The sequence below is a fragment of the Pantherophis guttatus genome, chromosome 6, assembly GCF_059756535.1.
Source record: "Pantherophis guttatus breed Tessera chromosome 6, ASM5975653v1, whole genome shotgun sequence".
Taxonomy (NCBI): Eukaryota; Metazoa; Chordata; class Lepidosauria; order Squamata; family Colubridae; genus Pantherophis; species Pantherophis guttatus.
In genome coordinates, this window is record NC_142068.1 from 97,644,868 (window position 1) to 97,662,488 (window position 17,621).

The 17,621-nt window shown below is 54.4% G+C and overlaps 1 protein-coding gene across 2 annotated transcripts in view; it reads left to right on the forward strand.

The window, feature by feature from the left end:
* The first annotated feature begins 10,362 nt into the window (after positions 1 to 10,362).
* The window catches only part of ARID5B (AT-rich interaction domain 5B), a 130,527-nt gene continuing 123,268 nt past the window's right edge, over positions 10,363 to 17,621 (forward strand). Inside the window, exons 1-2 of one of the 2 annotated variants that reach the window (XM_034435313.3) lie at positions 10,363 to 10,846; positions 11,207 to 11,461. In XM_034435313.3, the coding sequence (XP_034291204.2) occupies positions 10,826 to 10,846; positions 11,207 to 11,461 (276 nt within the window). In that variant the 5' untranslated portion in view covers positions 10,363 to 10,825. Of the gene's footprint in view, positions 10,847 to 11,206; positions 11,462 to 11,695; positions 12,004 to 17,621 lie in introns of those variants that run through there. The other variant, XM_087872298.1, reaches the window with a different exon arrangement.

Genomic DNA, 17,621 nt, shown 5'->3' on the forward strand with positions numbered 1-17,621 from the left:
TCAAACATTTTATATTTGCCCTAATATCACACGTTTATTTTTTATTCTTACTATGAGTTTTTTTTAAAAAAATTAAAATTAAATATTCTTCTGGCTTGCATAAACCTTGACCCCCTCCCTGCATTTTAATCCCCGCCCCGCCCCCGTGCAGTGAAGTTGAGTTGTGTGAGAACACTGCTGAAGAGAGAAGTGTGAGAACACTGCCGAAAGTACCAGGGAGGATCCAAAGGGGCCAGAAGTCCCTTGCTTCTTCCTTCTCTCCCTCTCCCTCCCTCCCCCCCTCCCTCTCTCCCAACTTCCTATTGCTCAAGTCATCATGTTTGTCTCAAGGAACAATTGGAAGTGAATTATTTGATATGAAATAAACATGAAACAGGCTACGGTGCTTAATTACCTGCACATTATTTGGAAAAATGAAGTGACCTTTGGATGTAACAGTAACCGAGTTGGAAGGGACCTTGGAAGTCATCTAGTCCAACCCCCTTCACGCAGGAGACCTATATGCGGGATTCGAACCACCAACCTTTCTGATCTGCAAGTTCAGCGTCTTAGCCACTGAGCCACTTAGGGAGCCGCCTAAGAGGTGTCCATCCTTCCTCAGAGCTCTGAATAAAAGCTTTGTGTTGCCTCATGTTGCTGTTTCCGTAAAATGGATTTCATTAGTCATCATTGGGTCTTTTAAAGAAAATAATAAAATAAAGGGAATAATTTTTCAGCAAAGGAAGTTAACACATTCCCCTCCCTCCCCAAGGACAGCTAGACAGAAAACAGACGGTTCCAAGCACCGGTGGGGTTCCAGCTGTGAAATAATTATCTGGAGGCAAAAGGCCCCTCCATTCTCCTCCATTCCAATGCGTCTTTCTCAACCAGGTGAAACTTGAAAAAATAGAATATCGTGCAAAAGTTCATTTATTTCAGTAATGCAATTTAAAAGGTGAAACTAATATATGAGATAGACTCATTACATGCAAAACGATATAGTTCAAGCCTTGATTTGTCCTACTTTTGATGATTATGGCTTACAGCTCATGAAAACCCCAAATTCTTAATCTCAGAAAATTAGAATATTACATGAAATCAATAAAATAAGGATTGTACATAGAACAATATCGGACCTCTGAAAATTATAAGCATGCATATGTACCCAGTACTTGGTTTGGACCTCTTTTGCATCAATTACTGCCTCAATGTGGCGTGGCGTGGATGCTATCAGCCTGTGGCACTGCTGAGGTGTTATGGAAGACCAGGATGCTTCAATAGCGGCCTTCAGCTCTTCTGCATTGTTTGGTCTCATGTCTCTCATCTTTGTCTTGGCAATGCCCCATAGATTCTCTATGGGGTTCAGGTCAGGCGAGTTTGCTGGCCAATCAAGCACAGTAATCCCACAGTGAACCAGGTTTTGGTATTTTTGGCAGTGTGGGCAGGTGCCAAGTCCTGCTGGAAAATGAAGTCAGCATCCCCATAAAGCTCATCTGCGGAAGGAAGCATGAAGTGCTCCAAAATCTTCTCTTGACAGCTGTGTTGACCCTGGACTTAATGAAGCACAGTGGACCAACACCAGCAGATGACATGGCTCCCCAAATCAACACAGACTGTGGAAACTTCACACTGGACTTCAAGCATCTTGCAGTGTGTGCCTCTCCATTCTTCCTCCAGACTCTGGGTCCTTGGTTTCCAAATGAGATGCAAAAGTTGCTCTCATCAGAAAAGAGGACTTTGGACCACTGAGCAACAGACCAGTTCTTTTTTTCTTTAGCCCAGGTAAGATGCTTCTGACATTGTTTGTTGTTCAGGAGCGGCTTGACGAGGAATACGACATTTGAAGCCCATATCCAGGATCCGTCTGTGTGTGGTGGCTCTTGAGGCACTGATTCCAGCCTCAGTCCACTCCTCGTGAAAGTCCCCACTTTTGAATGGCCTTTTCCTGACAATCCTCTCCAGGCTGCGGTCATCTCTGCTGCTTGTGCACCTTTTTCTTCCACGCTTTTCCCTTCCACAAAACTTTCTATTAATGTGCTTTGATACAGCACTTTGGGAACATCCAACTTCTTTTGCAATTACCTTTTGAGGCTTTCCCTCCTTATGGAGGGTGTCACTGATGGTTTTCTGCACAACTGTCAGGTCAGCAGTCTTTCCCATGATCGTGATTCCTACTGAACCAGACTGAGAGACCATTTAAAGGCTCAGAACCCTTTGCAGGTGTTATGGCTTAATTAGCCGATTAGAGTGGGGCACTTTGAGCCTAGAATATTGAACCTTTTCACAATATCCTAATTTTCTGAGATTGTGAATTTGGGGTTTTCATGAGCTGTAAGCCATAATCATCAAAAGTATGACAAATCAAGGCTTGAACTATCTCGCTTTGCATGTAATGAGTCTATCTCATATATTAGTTTCACCTTTTAAGTTGCATTACTGAAATAAATGAACTTTTGCACGATATTCTAATTTTTTGAGTTTCACCTGTACTTCCAATTAAGAAGCATCAGCAAGCATAATTTCACACAACCAGCCTCTTCATCCTCTTTTTTGTCCTGGCATCTTGGAAGCCCAACTGCTTTTGAGGACCAGTCCTCACCACCATCACTCCCACCACCTTCCCAATTCCATAGAAAAGGCCCTCTGCCCACGGGAAAGCTCAAAGGACCTGGGTTGAAGTTTCAGGCTGCCTGCAGGTTTGATTAAACAAAGGGTCTCTTCGTTTGGTTCAACAGTGTGAAAAGCGCAAATGCAGAAGTCCTAAGAAAAGGTTGGAGGGAAACATTTTGCACGTGGAACCTGAATCAGAACTCAGACCTGGAGCGGAGTCTTGCTGCAAGGGTGCACGATGATGCAAAGATGCCTGGCTACACTAAGAAATTCCATCTGGCAGTTGTAAAGCCACATCTGAAAACTGTCGAGGGCCCCTATCAGAGAGTCATCTGACAGGTCCCACTGCTGGGGGGGGGGAGCCTTAAGCAGGTCCAGTTTTCCAAATGTTGGCATCAGCAGAGAGATTGGCAGGTCCATCAAGCCAAGAGAACTAGAGAGCAATTGGGCTCCTTGTGCCAGGACTGAAGGCTGGCAAAGTGAATGTGTCCCTCTGGACTATCCACACACCTTCTTGGATTTGAAGGTTTTGTGCCAGCTGCCACGTGCCAGCCGCTGCTCCCTTCCATTTAACTGGTCTCCTCTCCCCTAAATGTTTGTAACGGTAGATGCTTTTCAGCCTAAGCCACGAAGCTTATTTGGCTTAATAAATTAATGCTGCTTGGGGAACAGCAGGAGATTCTGAGTTTTTAAAAAGGCCCAATTGCTTTATGGGTTTATTAAACTGCCACATTTTCTCTTTCTTTTCTGAAAATAGCATTTTATTAGAAGCTTAACTCTGGAATGTTCAAAAGGAAAGCACAGAACCATTACAACATTATCTAAATTTCTTTCACCCCCCTCTCCTTCCCTCCCCCCCCCCCCAGGTATTCATACCCAGAATCACAACCAGGCTCTGCAGGATAAAAACCAACTTATGATTAAATTGGAATTTAAATCCCTGTGTTGTTGTTGTTTTCACAGGTAGCACGGAGAGGGGAGGACGTGATGTTGCCAGAGGAACCGTGAATCATATATTCTTGCAAATTGCCCATTATGTGCAATAATGTCTCTGCATTTTGAGATGGAGATACATTCTCAGCTGGGCAGGAGAGACAGCAGGGTGCAAAGATTCTCTTGCTGAGCCCTAATTCGGGGCCATGGCACTTCTCAACCCTAAAAGTGAGGTGCTGCTATTGACTGCAAAAGGAAGTCTCACTGACCTCTTAGGGCCCCAACCAGCATGGCCCAGTGGCAAGGCACAGAATACCTGGGCTGCAGAGTGGACAGCCAAAGGGAGAGAGGCTTAAAAGCAGGATTTAAAGGGAAAGGTCCAGGGAGAGTTACTAGAGAGTCCATTTCTAGAAAAGATCTGGCATTGAGGGGATGTGTTTGCCGATGATCCCGCTGCAATTAGGGAAGGGAAAGAAAAGGGCTGTAAACGGTTCTCTCCAAGGCTCAAAATGGCAAATGCCAATCCAGACAAATAAGGCCAAATGGTGCCCGCTGGCACAAAGACACACACACCCTTTCATTGAGATGGCGGTGATCACCAGGAAAGAGGTCTCGGAAGGCCGGGCTGCTGTCAGAAGCTTCCAAGCTTGGGATTCAAAGCAAAGGGCCAGTCCTGAGATCAAGGTTGCGATGACTGCCATTGGGATGCTGTGAATGAGGGTCTTCTCAATGTCCCCAGAGAAGGAGGCCTTAGGGATGGAAAAGCTGCTGTTAGAGCTTGGCTTAGGGTTCAGCCTCAGCGCAGGGCCTTTCAGGGCTTTTAAGTTGTGGAATTTCCTGCCATCTGTTGGGCTGATGAAGATCACCAACCCAGGTGGTTTTAAAGGGTCTGAATATCCCGGCGATGAATCTGACTGGCTCTTTGCCCTTGAGAGGCAGGTATGACCCTCCTCTGGCTGTAGGTGAGCTCTCCTGATGCTCCTCCTTGGCTGAGGTATAAGCCAGGATCCTAAACCTGAGGGCCCCTGCTGGCCTTATCCAAGAGATGCTCTTGCATTCTGTGATCTTGGCTTGCAGCTGCAGAAAATCTATTCTCAGGGTGAGTGACAGAAGCGTGCAGCTCCCAGGGCTGAGGGCTGCTGGCCAAGCCAGGCTCTGGTCTCCAACTTTCTGGTGCACCGGAGATGATCACTTCAAGGCTCTCGGGAAATGGCTCTTTGATGTGTCTTCCCAGCTCTCTGGCAGCCTCTCCTGCAACCAAGAAGTGGAGAGCAGGCGACTGAGCTGCAGGGAAGCCGGGCTTGGGATGTGCAAGCAGTCATTGGGCAGGGAAGGGAGAAGGGGGTCACTGCATGGTTACTTTTCCAACCGGACATTCAGAGGAGGGTCAGGCTGGGAAAAGGGGAGGCACTAAGGCATTATATTCTGGGGCTCAAAAATCCCCTTGACTACTAGGTGGCAGCAGTGAGATATCTTATTTATTTATTTACTAAATGTACAAGCCACCCATCTTGCTAGTAGAGCGACTCTGGGCTCTTTGCTCCCATCTGCGGTTTTGCAGCCCGAGTGCCTCCCTTGAAGATTCCTGGCAAGAGGTGATGTGAGTGGGAAAAAGGCCAGAAACCTTCCATCTTTCCCAGTTTCGATAGACAAGTCCTTGTGCTGGAATTCTTGAAAAGTGAAGTCCAACTTTCCCACCATTTAAAGTGCATTGTAGGTTTTTCTCAGAAAGGGAACCGCCTTGCTGGCCAGGGACGTCACCTTCATTCCCTCTTGTGGCAACCGCTGCTCCAAAGGCAACACAAATGTCACACCCACATCACAGAAACAGGAGGTATGACCACAGAGCTTCTGCGGCAGGGCTGAAATGCTACCGGTTCACACCAGTTCAGCCGAACTGGTAGCGGCAGCAGCATGAGGCTCCACCCACCCACCTGGATGTCATTACAGTAACCTGTTTTTGACCCTCTGCGCATACATAGAAGGCTTTGCGCATGCACAGAGGGTCCAAAATTGCACATGACACGCCCGGAACGCGCACTTCCAAACCAGTAGGGAAGGCAAGTAGATTTCACCCCTGTTCTGCGGGGTATCTTTTTGATACAACAAGCAACTACAATCCCCTTCCCTCTTCCCATTTGGGATTTAACCCACAGCCAGACTTGGAGCTTCACTTTTTAAAAAAGGAATATAATGCTACTTGCTTATCTGTGATTATTTTGCAGTGGGAGAGACTCAGGAGTTGGTTGGTGGTTGGATTTCCTTGGTTTGGAGAAAGTGGGGTTTTTTTTGCAAAAAATAAAGCAGCAAAGAAAAATCTATTTATATCAAATGCTCAACAACAGCAACAGCAACAAAACTGGGGAAGGAGAGAGCAGAAGGCCTGTGGTCTTCCAAGTATTCCAGAAACCATTTTCTCCAGAAGGCAAGAGAAGAGGCAACCGATGGAAACTAATCAAGGAGAGAAGCAATCTGGAATTAAGGAGAAACTTCCTAACAGTGAGGACAATTAACCAGTGGAACAGCTTGCCACCAGAAGTTGTGGGCGCTCCATCACTGGAAGTCTGGAAGAAGAGACTGGACAGCCACTTGTCTGGAATGGTATAGGGGAGGGGTCAGCAACCTTAAAAACTCAAAGAGCCACAAAGGTCTTAACCAGAAGCCCCCAGTTAATTCTGGAGCCGACTAGAAGTCCGATTCCCTGCACCATAGAGTCTCCTCCTAGTGCAGCATCCTTTTTCCTCTACCTGTCCTAACTGAAAGCCCTATCAATTGTGACTGGAAAACCTGCATCTTGCCATAGAGTCTCTTCCTGGTGCGCCTTGCTTTTCCTCCCCATAACCGGAAGGTCCTCTCAAAATTGTGGCGGCGACAGGGAGCTGCAGCAGAGGGATGAAAGAGCCACATGCCGCTCCAGAACCGCGGGTTGCTGACCCCTGGTATAGGGTCTCCTGCTTGAACAGGGGGCTGGACTAGAAGACCTCCAAGATCCCTTCCAGCTCCATTCTCAGCCCCTCTGGCCAAGGGTGAGGACAATGGGAATTGGGATGATCAAACCGGCCAGCTCAGAGAGCCTCCCCTGAGGATTCCCCCTTCAGCCCTGAGATTCTGCGGAAATTCTCTTCTAGGGAGAGTTGTATAGCTCACTTGCCCATCAGGTGGGACAAACGTTTTGCATCCCAGCCAAGGATGAAACTCATCATGAGTCACAGTCAGTCTGAAACTATCCAGAGACGATGCTTCTCCTCTGGACATGAAAAACTCGGCACCTGCTGAGTCAGGAGGGGGGAACTGGGGGTGTGGGACGGGTGTCCAAAGAGCCCCTGATCACAGCGCAGCCAAGCAGGGATGAGGCAGAAGCCAGGGCCTTCCCGACAAAGACAGCAAGAAGGAGGGGCGGGCCTCCCCAAATACACCCCGAGGTTTTCCTAGGTATCTTCTCCCCTTAACCGCAACAAAGGCATCTCGTTGGGCGGCTCCAGCCCTTCCCGTCTGCCGAAGGGCCAAGCGGCAGCCGGAGCGCTACCCGTCGCCAAGGACCCAGAGTGCTGTCTCGGGACCTTTGGGCAAGGCGAAGAGGAATCCTTCCCAGCCACAGCCACAACGGCAGGCTGCTGACGGCCCGCTGGCTTCGGTGCACCGCAACCAGACGCCGAGAGCTCCCCGTTCCTTCCCCCGCTCCTTTCCCGCCATCTGGATCTCGGGGGAGGCGACGCTCAGCCATGCTGCAGGTGGCCCAGCGGGGGCTGCGCAAGCCACCCTTCCGAACGCCCCGCTGGGGAAAAGGCCTGTCCCGAACAGTGACGCGCCCCATCAGCTCGACCAAGGGGTTCTCGCTCGCTCAGCCAGGCCGGGTCCCGTGGCTTCAAGTAGCCTCGCGCACCAGCGCCGCAGCAGCCCCCCCGGCGGGTGTGCCTGAAAGGGTGCCCGGTCCGCAGGCAGAAAGAAGCAGGAGTCCAAACGCCCCGTAGCTGATGGGCCGCCGCCCGCCGAAGCGTCTTCCTCATTCAGCCGTCCTGGGGCCCCGGGCCTTGCTCTCCCCGAGCTCCGGGCAGCGCGACCGCGAGCTCTGCAGCCGGACTCATCCCGGCGCCGCGCCGTTTCTTCCAGCCTCCCGGGACCACGGCAGGGAAGGCAGGGAGGGGCGCGACGATCCTCGCTCCGGGCCCCTTGTCCAGAGCGGCTGCCCCGGGGACGGCTGCGGCGCTGGGGCTTCTGCGTTCCAGGGCGGCCGAAGCGCTCTGCCCCCTCGCGCGGCGGAGTGAGCGGCTGCGGGCTGCGGGGGCTCCTCCTTAGGGAGGGCGAGTTGGGCTGGGTGCTGGTCCCGTCCACCCGAGGTCTTGCTCCTCCTCCTCTCGCTCGAACGCGACCTCCGGCGGGTCTTGTAGGCGCAACTCTCCGATCGTTATTCCGCAGCCCCGATTCTTTGCCCCCGGCCCGAGCACCGCGCCCGAGAGAGCTTTGCACGCGGAGCCAGCCCGGTCCCGGCCCCAAGCGCCTCGGAGCCTCTTTGGCAGCCCTGCCTGGCCCCTCTTCGCCGGACCGCGAGCAGTGCTGAAATCCGGCCGGGTCAGCGGCAACCCGTCCAAGTCCCGGCGCTGCCCTGGTGGAATGCGAGGCAAAGAGCCTCCCTCGCGCGCCAGACGAAGCTCCCGCCTAAGCCCGTCTAACGGAAGCCGGGGCCGTGCTGGGGACGGGGGCGAGGACGCTGCCCAGCTCCGGAGTCCCACTGGCGGAAAGAGGGCTGATTTCGGGGCGCCTCCCTCCCCCCCACCTTCCCCGTCAGTGTCCGGAGCCTCCCAGCCGGCGGGGCGGTCGGTGGCTCTCCCTCTCTGGCAGGCAGAAAGCAAGCGGGCTCGGAACGGCGGGACTTCCAACGGGCCGCCCGCAGAGCCACCTGCTTCTCTTGAGCGGGGCTTCCTCTGCGCCGGGGTGGGAGGGAGGTCAGGGAGCGGGGTGCGCTGCGGCGACTTCACCGGGGGCGGAGCGAGAGGGAAGCGGGGGGGGCTCTTCTTTTGGGAGTCGGGGGAGTCGGGGCTGGGGGAACCGGGCACCTGCTCCGAAGTTTCCCCTGCAGTTGCCGGTATTCCGAGCAAGCAAGCGGACTGGGGGGGGGGGGCTCCCAGGCGATTCCCTCGCAGCGGCCCGCGAACAAGCCCCGAGGAAGGGGGCGGCGAGCGCAGCCTCTCGGGGCCCCGGGATCTGGCCGGGCAAACGGCAGCGCCCCTCGGCCTTCAGAGCGCCCGGTGGCGGGGTTGGGGGCGCTTTCGCTCCTGCTCCATTGCTAGGGGCGCCCGGATACATGATCCAGAGCCCGGAGCTTCTCGCAATCGGCCCAAAGCCCGAGGAGAGCCCGGATCAGTCAGGGAGGGGCGGGGGCTTCCCGCCTAGGCTGAGAGAAATCAAGGGACCGGAGGGAATTACAGCCGGGGAGGGAGCGGCTGAATTACTCTCGAGGAAGCCCAGCTTGAGCCTCCTTTCCGATTCGGCCTCGGAGGGGCTTCCCCGTCGGCGCAGCGGATTAAGCGGAGGATGGAGGGCGGCCGAGCGCCCCCTTCGCCTCGCCTGCCGCGGCGGGACCGGCTGGCCCGCGAAATTAGCGGCGGCGTTTTGGGCGTCCGGCCCCTCTGGCGAAGCCTCCCGCTTGCCTTCTCCGCCGCCGCCCGGGCTCAACGGCGCCGATGCGGGAGGGAGGAGGCCGAAGCCCCCCGCGATTAATTTCGGCAGTCCCGTGGCCCGTTTCCCTCCTCCGTCGCCCTCTCTCCGGGGCTGGTGGGGCTTCGCGGCGAAACGTTGCGGAGGCGTCCAAAAGAGCCCTCGGGGCCTCTCGTCCTCCGGTCATTTCATCAGGGCTCGGAGTACAGCCGGCATCGACTGTCGAGGCATTTCTTTCCCCGTACAAGCACATCGCAGGGATGCGTCGGCCCCCTCCCTCTCGCCCTTGGACGGGGGCGGGGGAGGAGAGCAAGCCGGGCCGCTCCGGGCGCCGAAGGCAACTGCACCATTTTCGAAGCCAGCGAGCGCGGCGTCTTCCAGGGGTTGCGGCTCTTAAGTTTCTGCTTAATGCCGGTGCCCGCAGCGGGGTCCGCAAGAGCAGCCACAGCCGCCGACGCAGCAGCAGCAGCAGCAGAAGCCGGCGGGCGTCTGACGCTCCAGCTGCCCCCCCTGCGCGTCCCGCGTGGCTTGAATGTCGGGGGCCTCGAGCGGGCCTCCAAGCAGAGCCGCCTGCCCCCCCGCCCCCCCCCGCGCCTTCCGCACCGCTTGGAGAGCTAAACGTGCGAGCGGCGGCGGCGGGTCCCTGCCGGAAATGCGCATTGGACCCACGTAACTGTGTGTACGTGTGTGCCCAGGACTTCCCGAGGAAAAGAAGGGGGGCCCCGAGCGCTGCGCGGTGCCCCAAGATTGATTTATTCTTCGATCCGCTCCTCGAGATCGCTGGCAAGATCCCGTGATCGCTGCGCTTCCCTGGCTCTTCGCTCACCACGCCTCTGGGCTTCTGGGCCGGGTGTGTGTGTGTGCGCGTGTGCGCAAAAGCAAACAAATGCATTAATATTTATATGTTTATATAATCGATCACCCCCCCCCGCCCCCCGTCTTGATATGGAAATATCAGCGCCAGGCAGCTAATCCAGGCGATCAAATTCCGGCGCGGGAGGGCGGGAGGGAGGCGGGCGGGCGGGGGGTCCGCGGAATATGGCACCAAGGAAACGTAATTTAACTATCAGCCCAATCTACATGTCTAATAAAAGCCAATCTGCTCGGGAGAATTAGAAAGAAGAACAGCGCCTCCGACTCCCGGCAGGAAATGTTCTTTATATTAGAGATATACAAGCAGGTCCTGTCAGATGAAGACTTCACCAGACCGCCTTTCGGCTCGGCAAAATGGAGCGGCGCTTCGCTCGGGCGCTCGGGGGGCCGGCGGGCGGCTCAGGGGAGCCGGCACCTCGGGGGATTCGGCCAGCCTGAGATTTTAAGGCACGAGCCCGAGCCCGAGTCCGCTTCCAGCCGCTCGCCTCCCCGCAGTGCCGGGCTGGCGCCTTGAACCGCATCGCCGGGGCGGGCGGACGGCAACCGGCGCGGAGGGCCCGGATCGCGGCCCGGCGGGGAAATGGGGAGGCGGCGAGAGGCGCCGCGGGGCGTTGCGGGCTCTCCGAGGCGGCCCCGGGCCCGGGGATTCGGCGTTGGGAGCGAGGCTGGCCGGCGGCGGCGGGGAGAGCCCGCTTTTCCCTGCCAGGACCTGATGCGATCCATTCAAGCCAACAAGTTTGGAGAATGTTGAGTTCAATCAATTCAGAGCGTCGAGATGGAGCCCAATTCAGTCCAGGTATTCGGCTCTCCTGCGCCCCGCGCCCCGCCGCCCCCCGCCCCCCCAACTTTCCCGGAACTTTCCCCGGGAACTGCCCGTCCCCTGCGGGGCTCCCCGAATGGGGACAGGATGGGGGTGCCTGGCCGGGTCCCTGCCCGCCGGACAGAGGGCAGCCGGCCAGCCCGCAGCCCCCGCCCCGCCTGGCCCCCAGCCGCCTCTCCCGAGACCCGACCCGACCCGACCCGACCCGGCGGCCGGGGGAGGGAGGGATGGCGGGGAGGAGGGAGGGGGAGGGAGCGTGTTTTGGCGATGGCTCTGCGGGGGCTGATGCTTCTCTCTCTCCCCCTCCCTCCCCTCCCCTCCCCTCCCCCCCTGCAGTGGGTCGGCTCGCCGTGCGGACTGCACGGACCGTACATTTTCTACAAGGCGTTTCAGCTGCACCTGGACGGCCGGGCGCGGATCCTCTCCCTGGGCGATTTCTTCTTTGTGCGGTGCCGGCCCGAAGAGCCCCTTTGCATAGCGGAGCTGCAGCTGCTCTGGGAGGAACGGAGCTCCCGGCAACTTTTATCCAGCTCCAAACTTTATTTCCTCCCGGAGGACACGCCGCAGGGCCGGAGGAGCCAGCACGGCGAGGTGGGACCGCCGCGTCTTCCCGGGGGGAGCGGAGGGGGAGGCGGGGGGTGGGATTTTTCTGCCGGCCGGCCGGGCGCCGGAGAGAGCGGGCTTCGCCCGGGACGGTCTGCATCCCCAGCCCCAGCCCCGCGACTGCAGCCTTCAGTCAAGCGCGGGCGTGAGACGGGCTCCCGGCGGCCGGGGAGGCTGCAGCAGGTTGGCCCGCCTGGCAGCCGGGAGGGCGAGAGGCCGGGGGGGAGGGGGGCCTGGGCTCCGCCTGGCTGAAGGTGATCTTTGCTGCCACCAGCCTCCCTGCCGCCCCCGCCCCGCTCCGGCCTCCTCGTCACAGGCGCGCCGCTCCCCTCCATCTCGGGGCGGGGGGGAGGCAGCGGGGCCCGCCCCCCTTGGCCGTCAGCGGAGGCCCGTCTTCACCTGGGCCGCCTCGGACGGCTGCAGAGGCGCTGGCGGCCTTGGGCTCCGCGGGACGGAAGGCGGAAATTACGACACGCAGGCCGGGCAGCGCGGGCGAGCGGGGGAAAGCAGGACCGAGTGCGGGATGACAGGTACCGGCCCGGCGGTCTCTCCCGCCTCCTGGACGGCTGGCAGCCCCGGGCACGAGCCTGGGCCCGTCACGCCTCCCGCGCCCCTGCCCGCTTGTCGGGCTGCCCAGCGAGGGGGGCTGCGGAGGCGGCGGCAGGTCGCGCCTTGAGCCGGCGGCGGGGTCCGAGGCGAGGGGCGCTGGGCTCGCGCGAGCTCCGGCCGAAATGCGGGGCTTCCTTGGCAGACGGCGCGGCTGGGCTTTGCGTCCCTGGCCAGGCCGGGAGGGGTGAGCTCGGCAGGCAGGCAGGCAGGCCGCCTCTCCTTCGGCGTCTCCGCGCGGGAGCTCCGGCGACTGGCGAGCGGGCGGCAGGAAGAGGCCGCGCTGGGTCTGGCCTTGCCGGGCAAGGCAAGCCGGGCACCGGAGCTTCGAGGCCCCTTTTCCGCTGGAGCGGCGTGTGGGTGGAAGGGGGCGTGTAGGGCCCTCCGCCGCCCCTCCGCTTTCGCCGCCCGGGAGTCCCCCGGGGCCCAGTGCAGCGTCTCCCGGCCTCTCCCCAGGGACCAGGTCGCTTGAGGAAGTGGTTCCTTCCACTTGGTGGGTGATAAGGCAGAGGGGCAGAAGGGGGCCCGCTCTTTGGTCTCCCTGGAGAAAGAGGCAGCCAGGGCAACTGGGCCTGAATGGCTTCCTGTAGCATCTTTAGACTCACCTGCATGTAGGAAGGTATGTCAGATTCCAGGTATTGGCCTGTTCCCCCCCCCCCCGAAAGAGGACAGCCTCCCAGGCCCACTGGCCCTGCTCTTTCACCATGTGATGTTCATTTAACTGCCTCAGAATGGACCCCCCCCTTTCAGGGGGTGCAGAGGACACGGGGAGGATCCTTGGGGGGGGGGTAGTGACAACTGTGGCCAAGAAAGTCGTCTTCTCCCTCTGAGGGATCAGAGAATGGAGCCCTGCAAGTGATGAGCTGAAATTTTAGATAGCTAGATAAAGATGAAATTCCTTGCAATGAATATTTATAACCCAATCCAGCCTTGTCTTAATGAAAGGATGGGAAGTAGGCCACAAATCATTTTAATATGCCTTAATGATCATCTCGCGTTATATGGTATGAACATGGCTGAAAATTAATCCAACATTATGGGCTGGGATGTTCTCCTGTACAAGGGATCTCCTCTGCGTTCCCCACAGACCCAGAAGGAGAGCAGCCGGCTCGCTTGTAGGGATCCGCTGGTGTCTTTGGCTGGGACCTTTAATTGATGTGCCTGAAATATTGACGTTATGAACCCTTTTTTATCCTGGACACCAAGCAGGCAGAGGGTGTTCCTGGCACCCCTTTCATTCCCTGGCTGCCCTCTGCAGTTTTGAGAAGATGCCAAAGAGAGTGGTGGGGCTGGGCCAGAGGCCTAAGGAGGCATCCTTACCCCCTTTGAAGAAGCCTCCTTGCTCTCCACTTCCTCTGGCATCTTGCCAAAATGATTTGATCATCTTTGGTTTTATGTTGTTTGGGAAGAAACATCCCATTGAGAAAAAAGTGCAGGGCCAAAGCAAAGCCAAAAAAGCAGTTTAGCTTCTTTCTCAGGACACGAGGCAGTTATTTCAAGTTACTTAACCACAGTGATAATTCTTTTATGTAAATGGCATTAACAGCTATTTCCAAAGCAGAGAGATTGAGCCATTTTAAGTGGAGAAGCCTCCTGCAACCCTTTCTAAGCCTGTGGGCATGAAAATTATTCTGGGGATAATTCATAGAAAAAAAATAATAGACAGGGTTTGGAACAAGAGTGGTGTAATAAAAAGGGATAATATGTTCAGCTAGTGCATAAAGTATGGCCGAAGTCCCTGCCCACCTTCCATTTCCTAAGGTGGATGATAAATCTCTAAAGTCAGGGCCTTTCTGGGTAGTCAAAGGTCAGCAGGGGTGCTTGGCACATGGTTGTGGGGGGTCCTTATCACAGGTAGCCAGAGATTCAATGGGGGCTTCTAGTAGGCATCTCTGTGGGTCTGGAAAGGGATAGTGAACTGATTTCTTGGAACGTCAGGCTGGGATTTCTTCCACGCCAAAGAAGCATGCAGATGTGTTAGGTAAGGCAAAGCAGGCCTCCGATTTTTGAGTGATGGTGACCATCGTTGGTGGCCAGTGAAGAACTGACACAGCATGGCTTCCTCCCACAGGACGGGTTCCATAGGAGTTGTCCATGGGAGCTCGGAGGGTGTGAAGCGACCCAAGTAGCCAATTTGTTAGATCAGCTCCTGACTTTCAAAACATACCAGGAGACAGGACCCCCTCCTAGAGCTTCACCCCTGATTACTCGGGTGCAGCTCCACTGCTTGATGCAATTGGTTTCCAGATGACTATGCAGAGCCCTTCAGAGGAAGGTGCTTTGGCTGCATCTTCCAGAGATTTCCTGGCTGTTGGAATTGCATCCCTGGAGGTTGACTCATTCTGGGGCCATTTTCTTGAGCTTGAGAGGCTTTGTAAAAGGCTGCAACATAACACACTCACATTTGAGCATGGGAGCCACAGGCCAGCAATAAATGTTGCATGCAGGAAATAAGCCTCTGAGAGGTGTTTTCCAGCAGAAATGTTTGTAACTGCATGGAGAAACCTGGAGTTGGGAAAAAAAGCCCTGGAGCAATAGCTTTCAGCATAAAAAGCAAGAAATGGGAAATATGGTCTGAAAACGTTTAAACTCTGCATCGTGGGGGCTTCTGGTTTTACAATGAAGTCAGGACTTTTTGGGGTCATAAAAAAGGGCCTGAAACTGCAGGTTGCAAAAGTGACTAGGTGGACAACAACACCAGCAGTTTGCAGCTGTATAAGATACATTTCTTAGCAGAAACAGGATAATAAGTTGTAGCTGGAAGATCTAGCCAAGATTGGTTGAAGCTGCAGCTATCATTAGTCCAATATGTTGGCCTTTGCACTGATAGGACCCTGTGGCACCTCTCCAGCCTTGGTTTGCTAGTTTGACATCCTAGATGGGCAGCACTGCGGCCATGGGCCAGGCACATAACCTAGAGGGAGGCCTGGGTGATTATGGCCTTTGGTACCATCTCCAGAGGTTTGTGAGATGCCCCCTAAAGAGTAGAAGCTCTGCCCTCCCTCCAAGAAGTGACATAAGAAGAATGTGACTGTGTGCCTTGAGCCCAGAGGTCCAGCCAGTCTCTTCTCTGCAAGTGAAGTGGTAGCGATGTGGCTTGCTTGGAGAGGGATGTGTGATCCAGGAAGCAGGCAGTGATTGCCCCCCCGCCCCAATGCAGTGAAAGAAGTTCCTGCTCTTTTATCTTTGGGAATTGTGTGCCATGAGTTGTGGAGAACTCTACACAGCTCAGAACTTTGTCGAAGCCTAGCTTGTGGCAGTTGTGCCGCATTTTAATTATGTTATTTTGGCCTGTTAGTCTTGAGCTAGTTTTGTCCTTTGGAGTTGTTCTATGTGTCTGTCCAGCAGGTTGTGCAAATCTTTAAGCAGGCAACTATTGCCCTAAACTTCCTGCATACCTGCCAGGGCTGGTTTGGTCCAGGCCAGGCTGTGTAGCAGAGACTGAATTCCTGGGCTGAAGTTGTGCCTGTACTGTGAGTATTCTGGGTATGCTCACCCCCCCCCCCCACCTTCAGTCTTCTTACCAGCAACCATGGGCTGTTCTATGGGGAGAAACCATTGAGGCTCTTCAAACTCACAGAAATGCAGATGCACAGGTGGTCCTGGATTTACAACAGTTTATTTAATAACCATTCAAAGTTACAACGCCACTGAAAAATGTGACTTATGACCACTTTTCACAGTTATAGCCTTTGTAGCACCCCCATGATCATGTGATCAAACTTCAGATGCTTGGCAACTGGTTCACACTTACGGCCATTGCTGTCTCCTAGGGTCATGTGATCACTTTTTGCAACCATTTGACAAGCAAAATCAATGGAGAAGTCAGATTCACTTAACAATCGTGTTTCTAATTTAACAACTCCAGTGATTCATTTAACAACTGTGACAAGAAAGGTTGTCAAATGGGGCAAAACTTTCTTAACAAATGTCTCACTTAACAACAGAAATTTTGAGCTGAATTGTGGTCATAAGGCGAGGACTACCTGTACATCCCTACAGTATTTTTGTAATTTAGCTTATAATGTAGCTAAGCTGGGGCCAAGACAGATGTACTGAATTGGTCCGGTTGAGATGAAGCAGTGCAGGCCCTGATCCCCTCCACATTATCTCCAAGAGAAATTCCCACTGAGGTTGTGAGAACTTATTCCCTGGTATGTACACTGTGTTGAAGCCTAGCAACACAACCTTATATACATAGTGAGTGACCAAGGAAGCCGGCCATATAAAATCAACAAGATCCAGAATCATGCTGGATTCTTGGTGCCTTCATGGACACATCCATACAGTTTTCCTGACAATTCAGTGGCAGAGATTAAAACTGCATGAGAAATTAGTTTGAAGCTTTAAAAAAATCCCCAGCTCCTTTACTTTTGATCTGAGTTATTCTCTGCATTTTGAAACTAACTTTTAAATATTGCCCCATTCCTCCAAAGAGATAGTCATTTTAGAAAGCCAAGTTCCTGTCACTCTGCAAGGTATTCTTGATGCTGAGACCAATTCAGCATCGATTGCTCCCTCCCAGGTGTCCTTCCTTTGAAGCACCACGATGGACTCCCGAATGCCTGTCCAGATAGATTGTGGAGCTGCTGCTGAGTGAACTTGAGTGAACTTGAGATGCTGGTGCATACAAATGCAGACTTTCCTGCTAGGCTTTGTTGCTTATGGGGCTCTAATAGCGGGAAGCTCTGGCTGATCTGCTGCCCACTACAAGCAACCATTTACCCCTCTGAAACCACAGTTTCGTAATGAAAGTTGAGAAGGTGTGGCATGGTTTCCATAAATCTCGTGGAGTACTGTGGGTCTTGATCTCCAAAATTCTTTTGTAGGAGAAAGGCCTTTGTTCCCATCAGGCCTAACAGCCTGACTCTGGTAGGGGAGAATTCCCCCCCACCCCACTGACACCTTCCTGATTTGGAGCTGCAGGTCAGCGATTCTTGAGCATTAAATTCTTGCCGTGGTGAATAAAAGCTTCTGCACATCGCACCTCAAACATATCAAGATCCTGAGCAAGATGGAAAGTGTTTTTTTTTTAAATGTTTTAATTGAATGTTTTAAATAAGCAAAGGGGCAAATTAATTTTGGGTATACTTTACTTTCAGTTGCCTAGTTACGCTCTAGCATATTCCTAAGCACAAGTGAAATAAATTGACTCTCCTTTTTGTGCTCTTAATCATGTTTACCAAATTGCCTTTGGGGCAAAAGTACCCAGGCTTGTTCAGGGCTTCTCATGGGTGTGTGGCAAATGCTGAGGAGGAAGAGATATTGGTCTTGGGGTTTTCTACGTTGAAGGGGAGCTACCAACAGCACTTAAAGATGGTTCTCCAAGGTGTGCAACTTCCCAAGCTCAAAGAGCTACTCACATACGTTTTCTTCATCTTCAGGGTGGTTTTATGGCAGCCCCGCCCAGCTTGAACCCTATAGAAGCTGGTCTGGGTCCAACTGGGCATTTCTGGTCTCTGATTCAGGGCTTTTGAGGCCGGGGTCTTTGAGAACTTGGGGATCCATGAAAACTGAAAGGCAAAAATAAGAAACAAAAAGT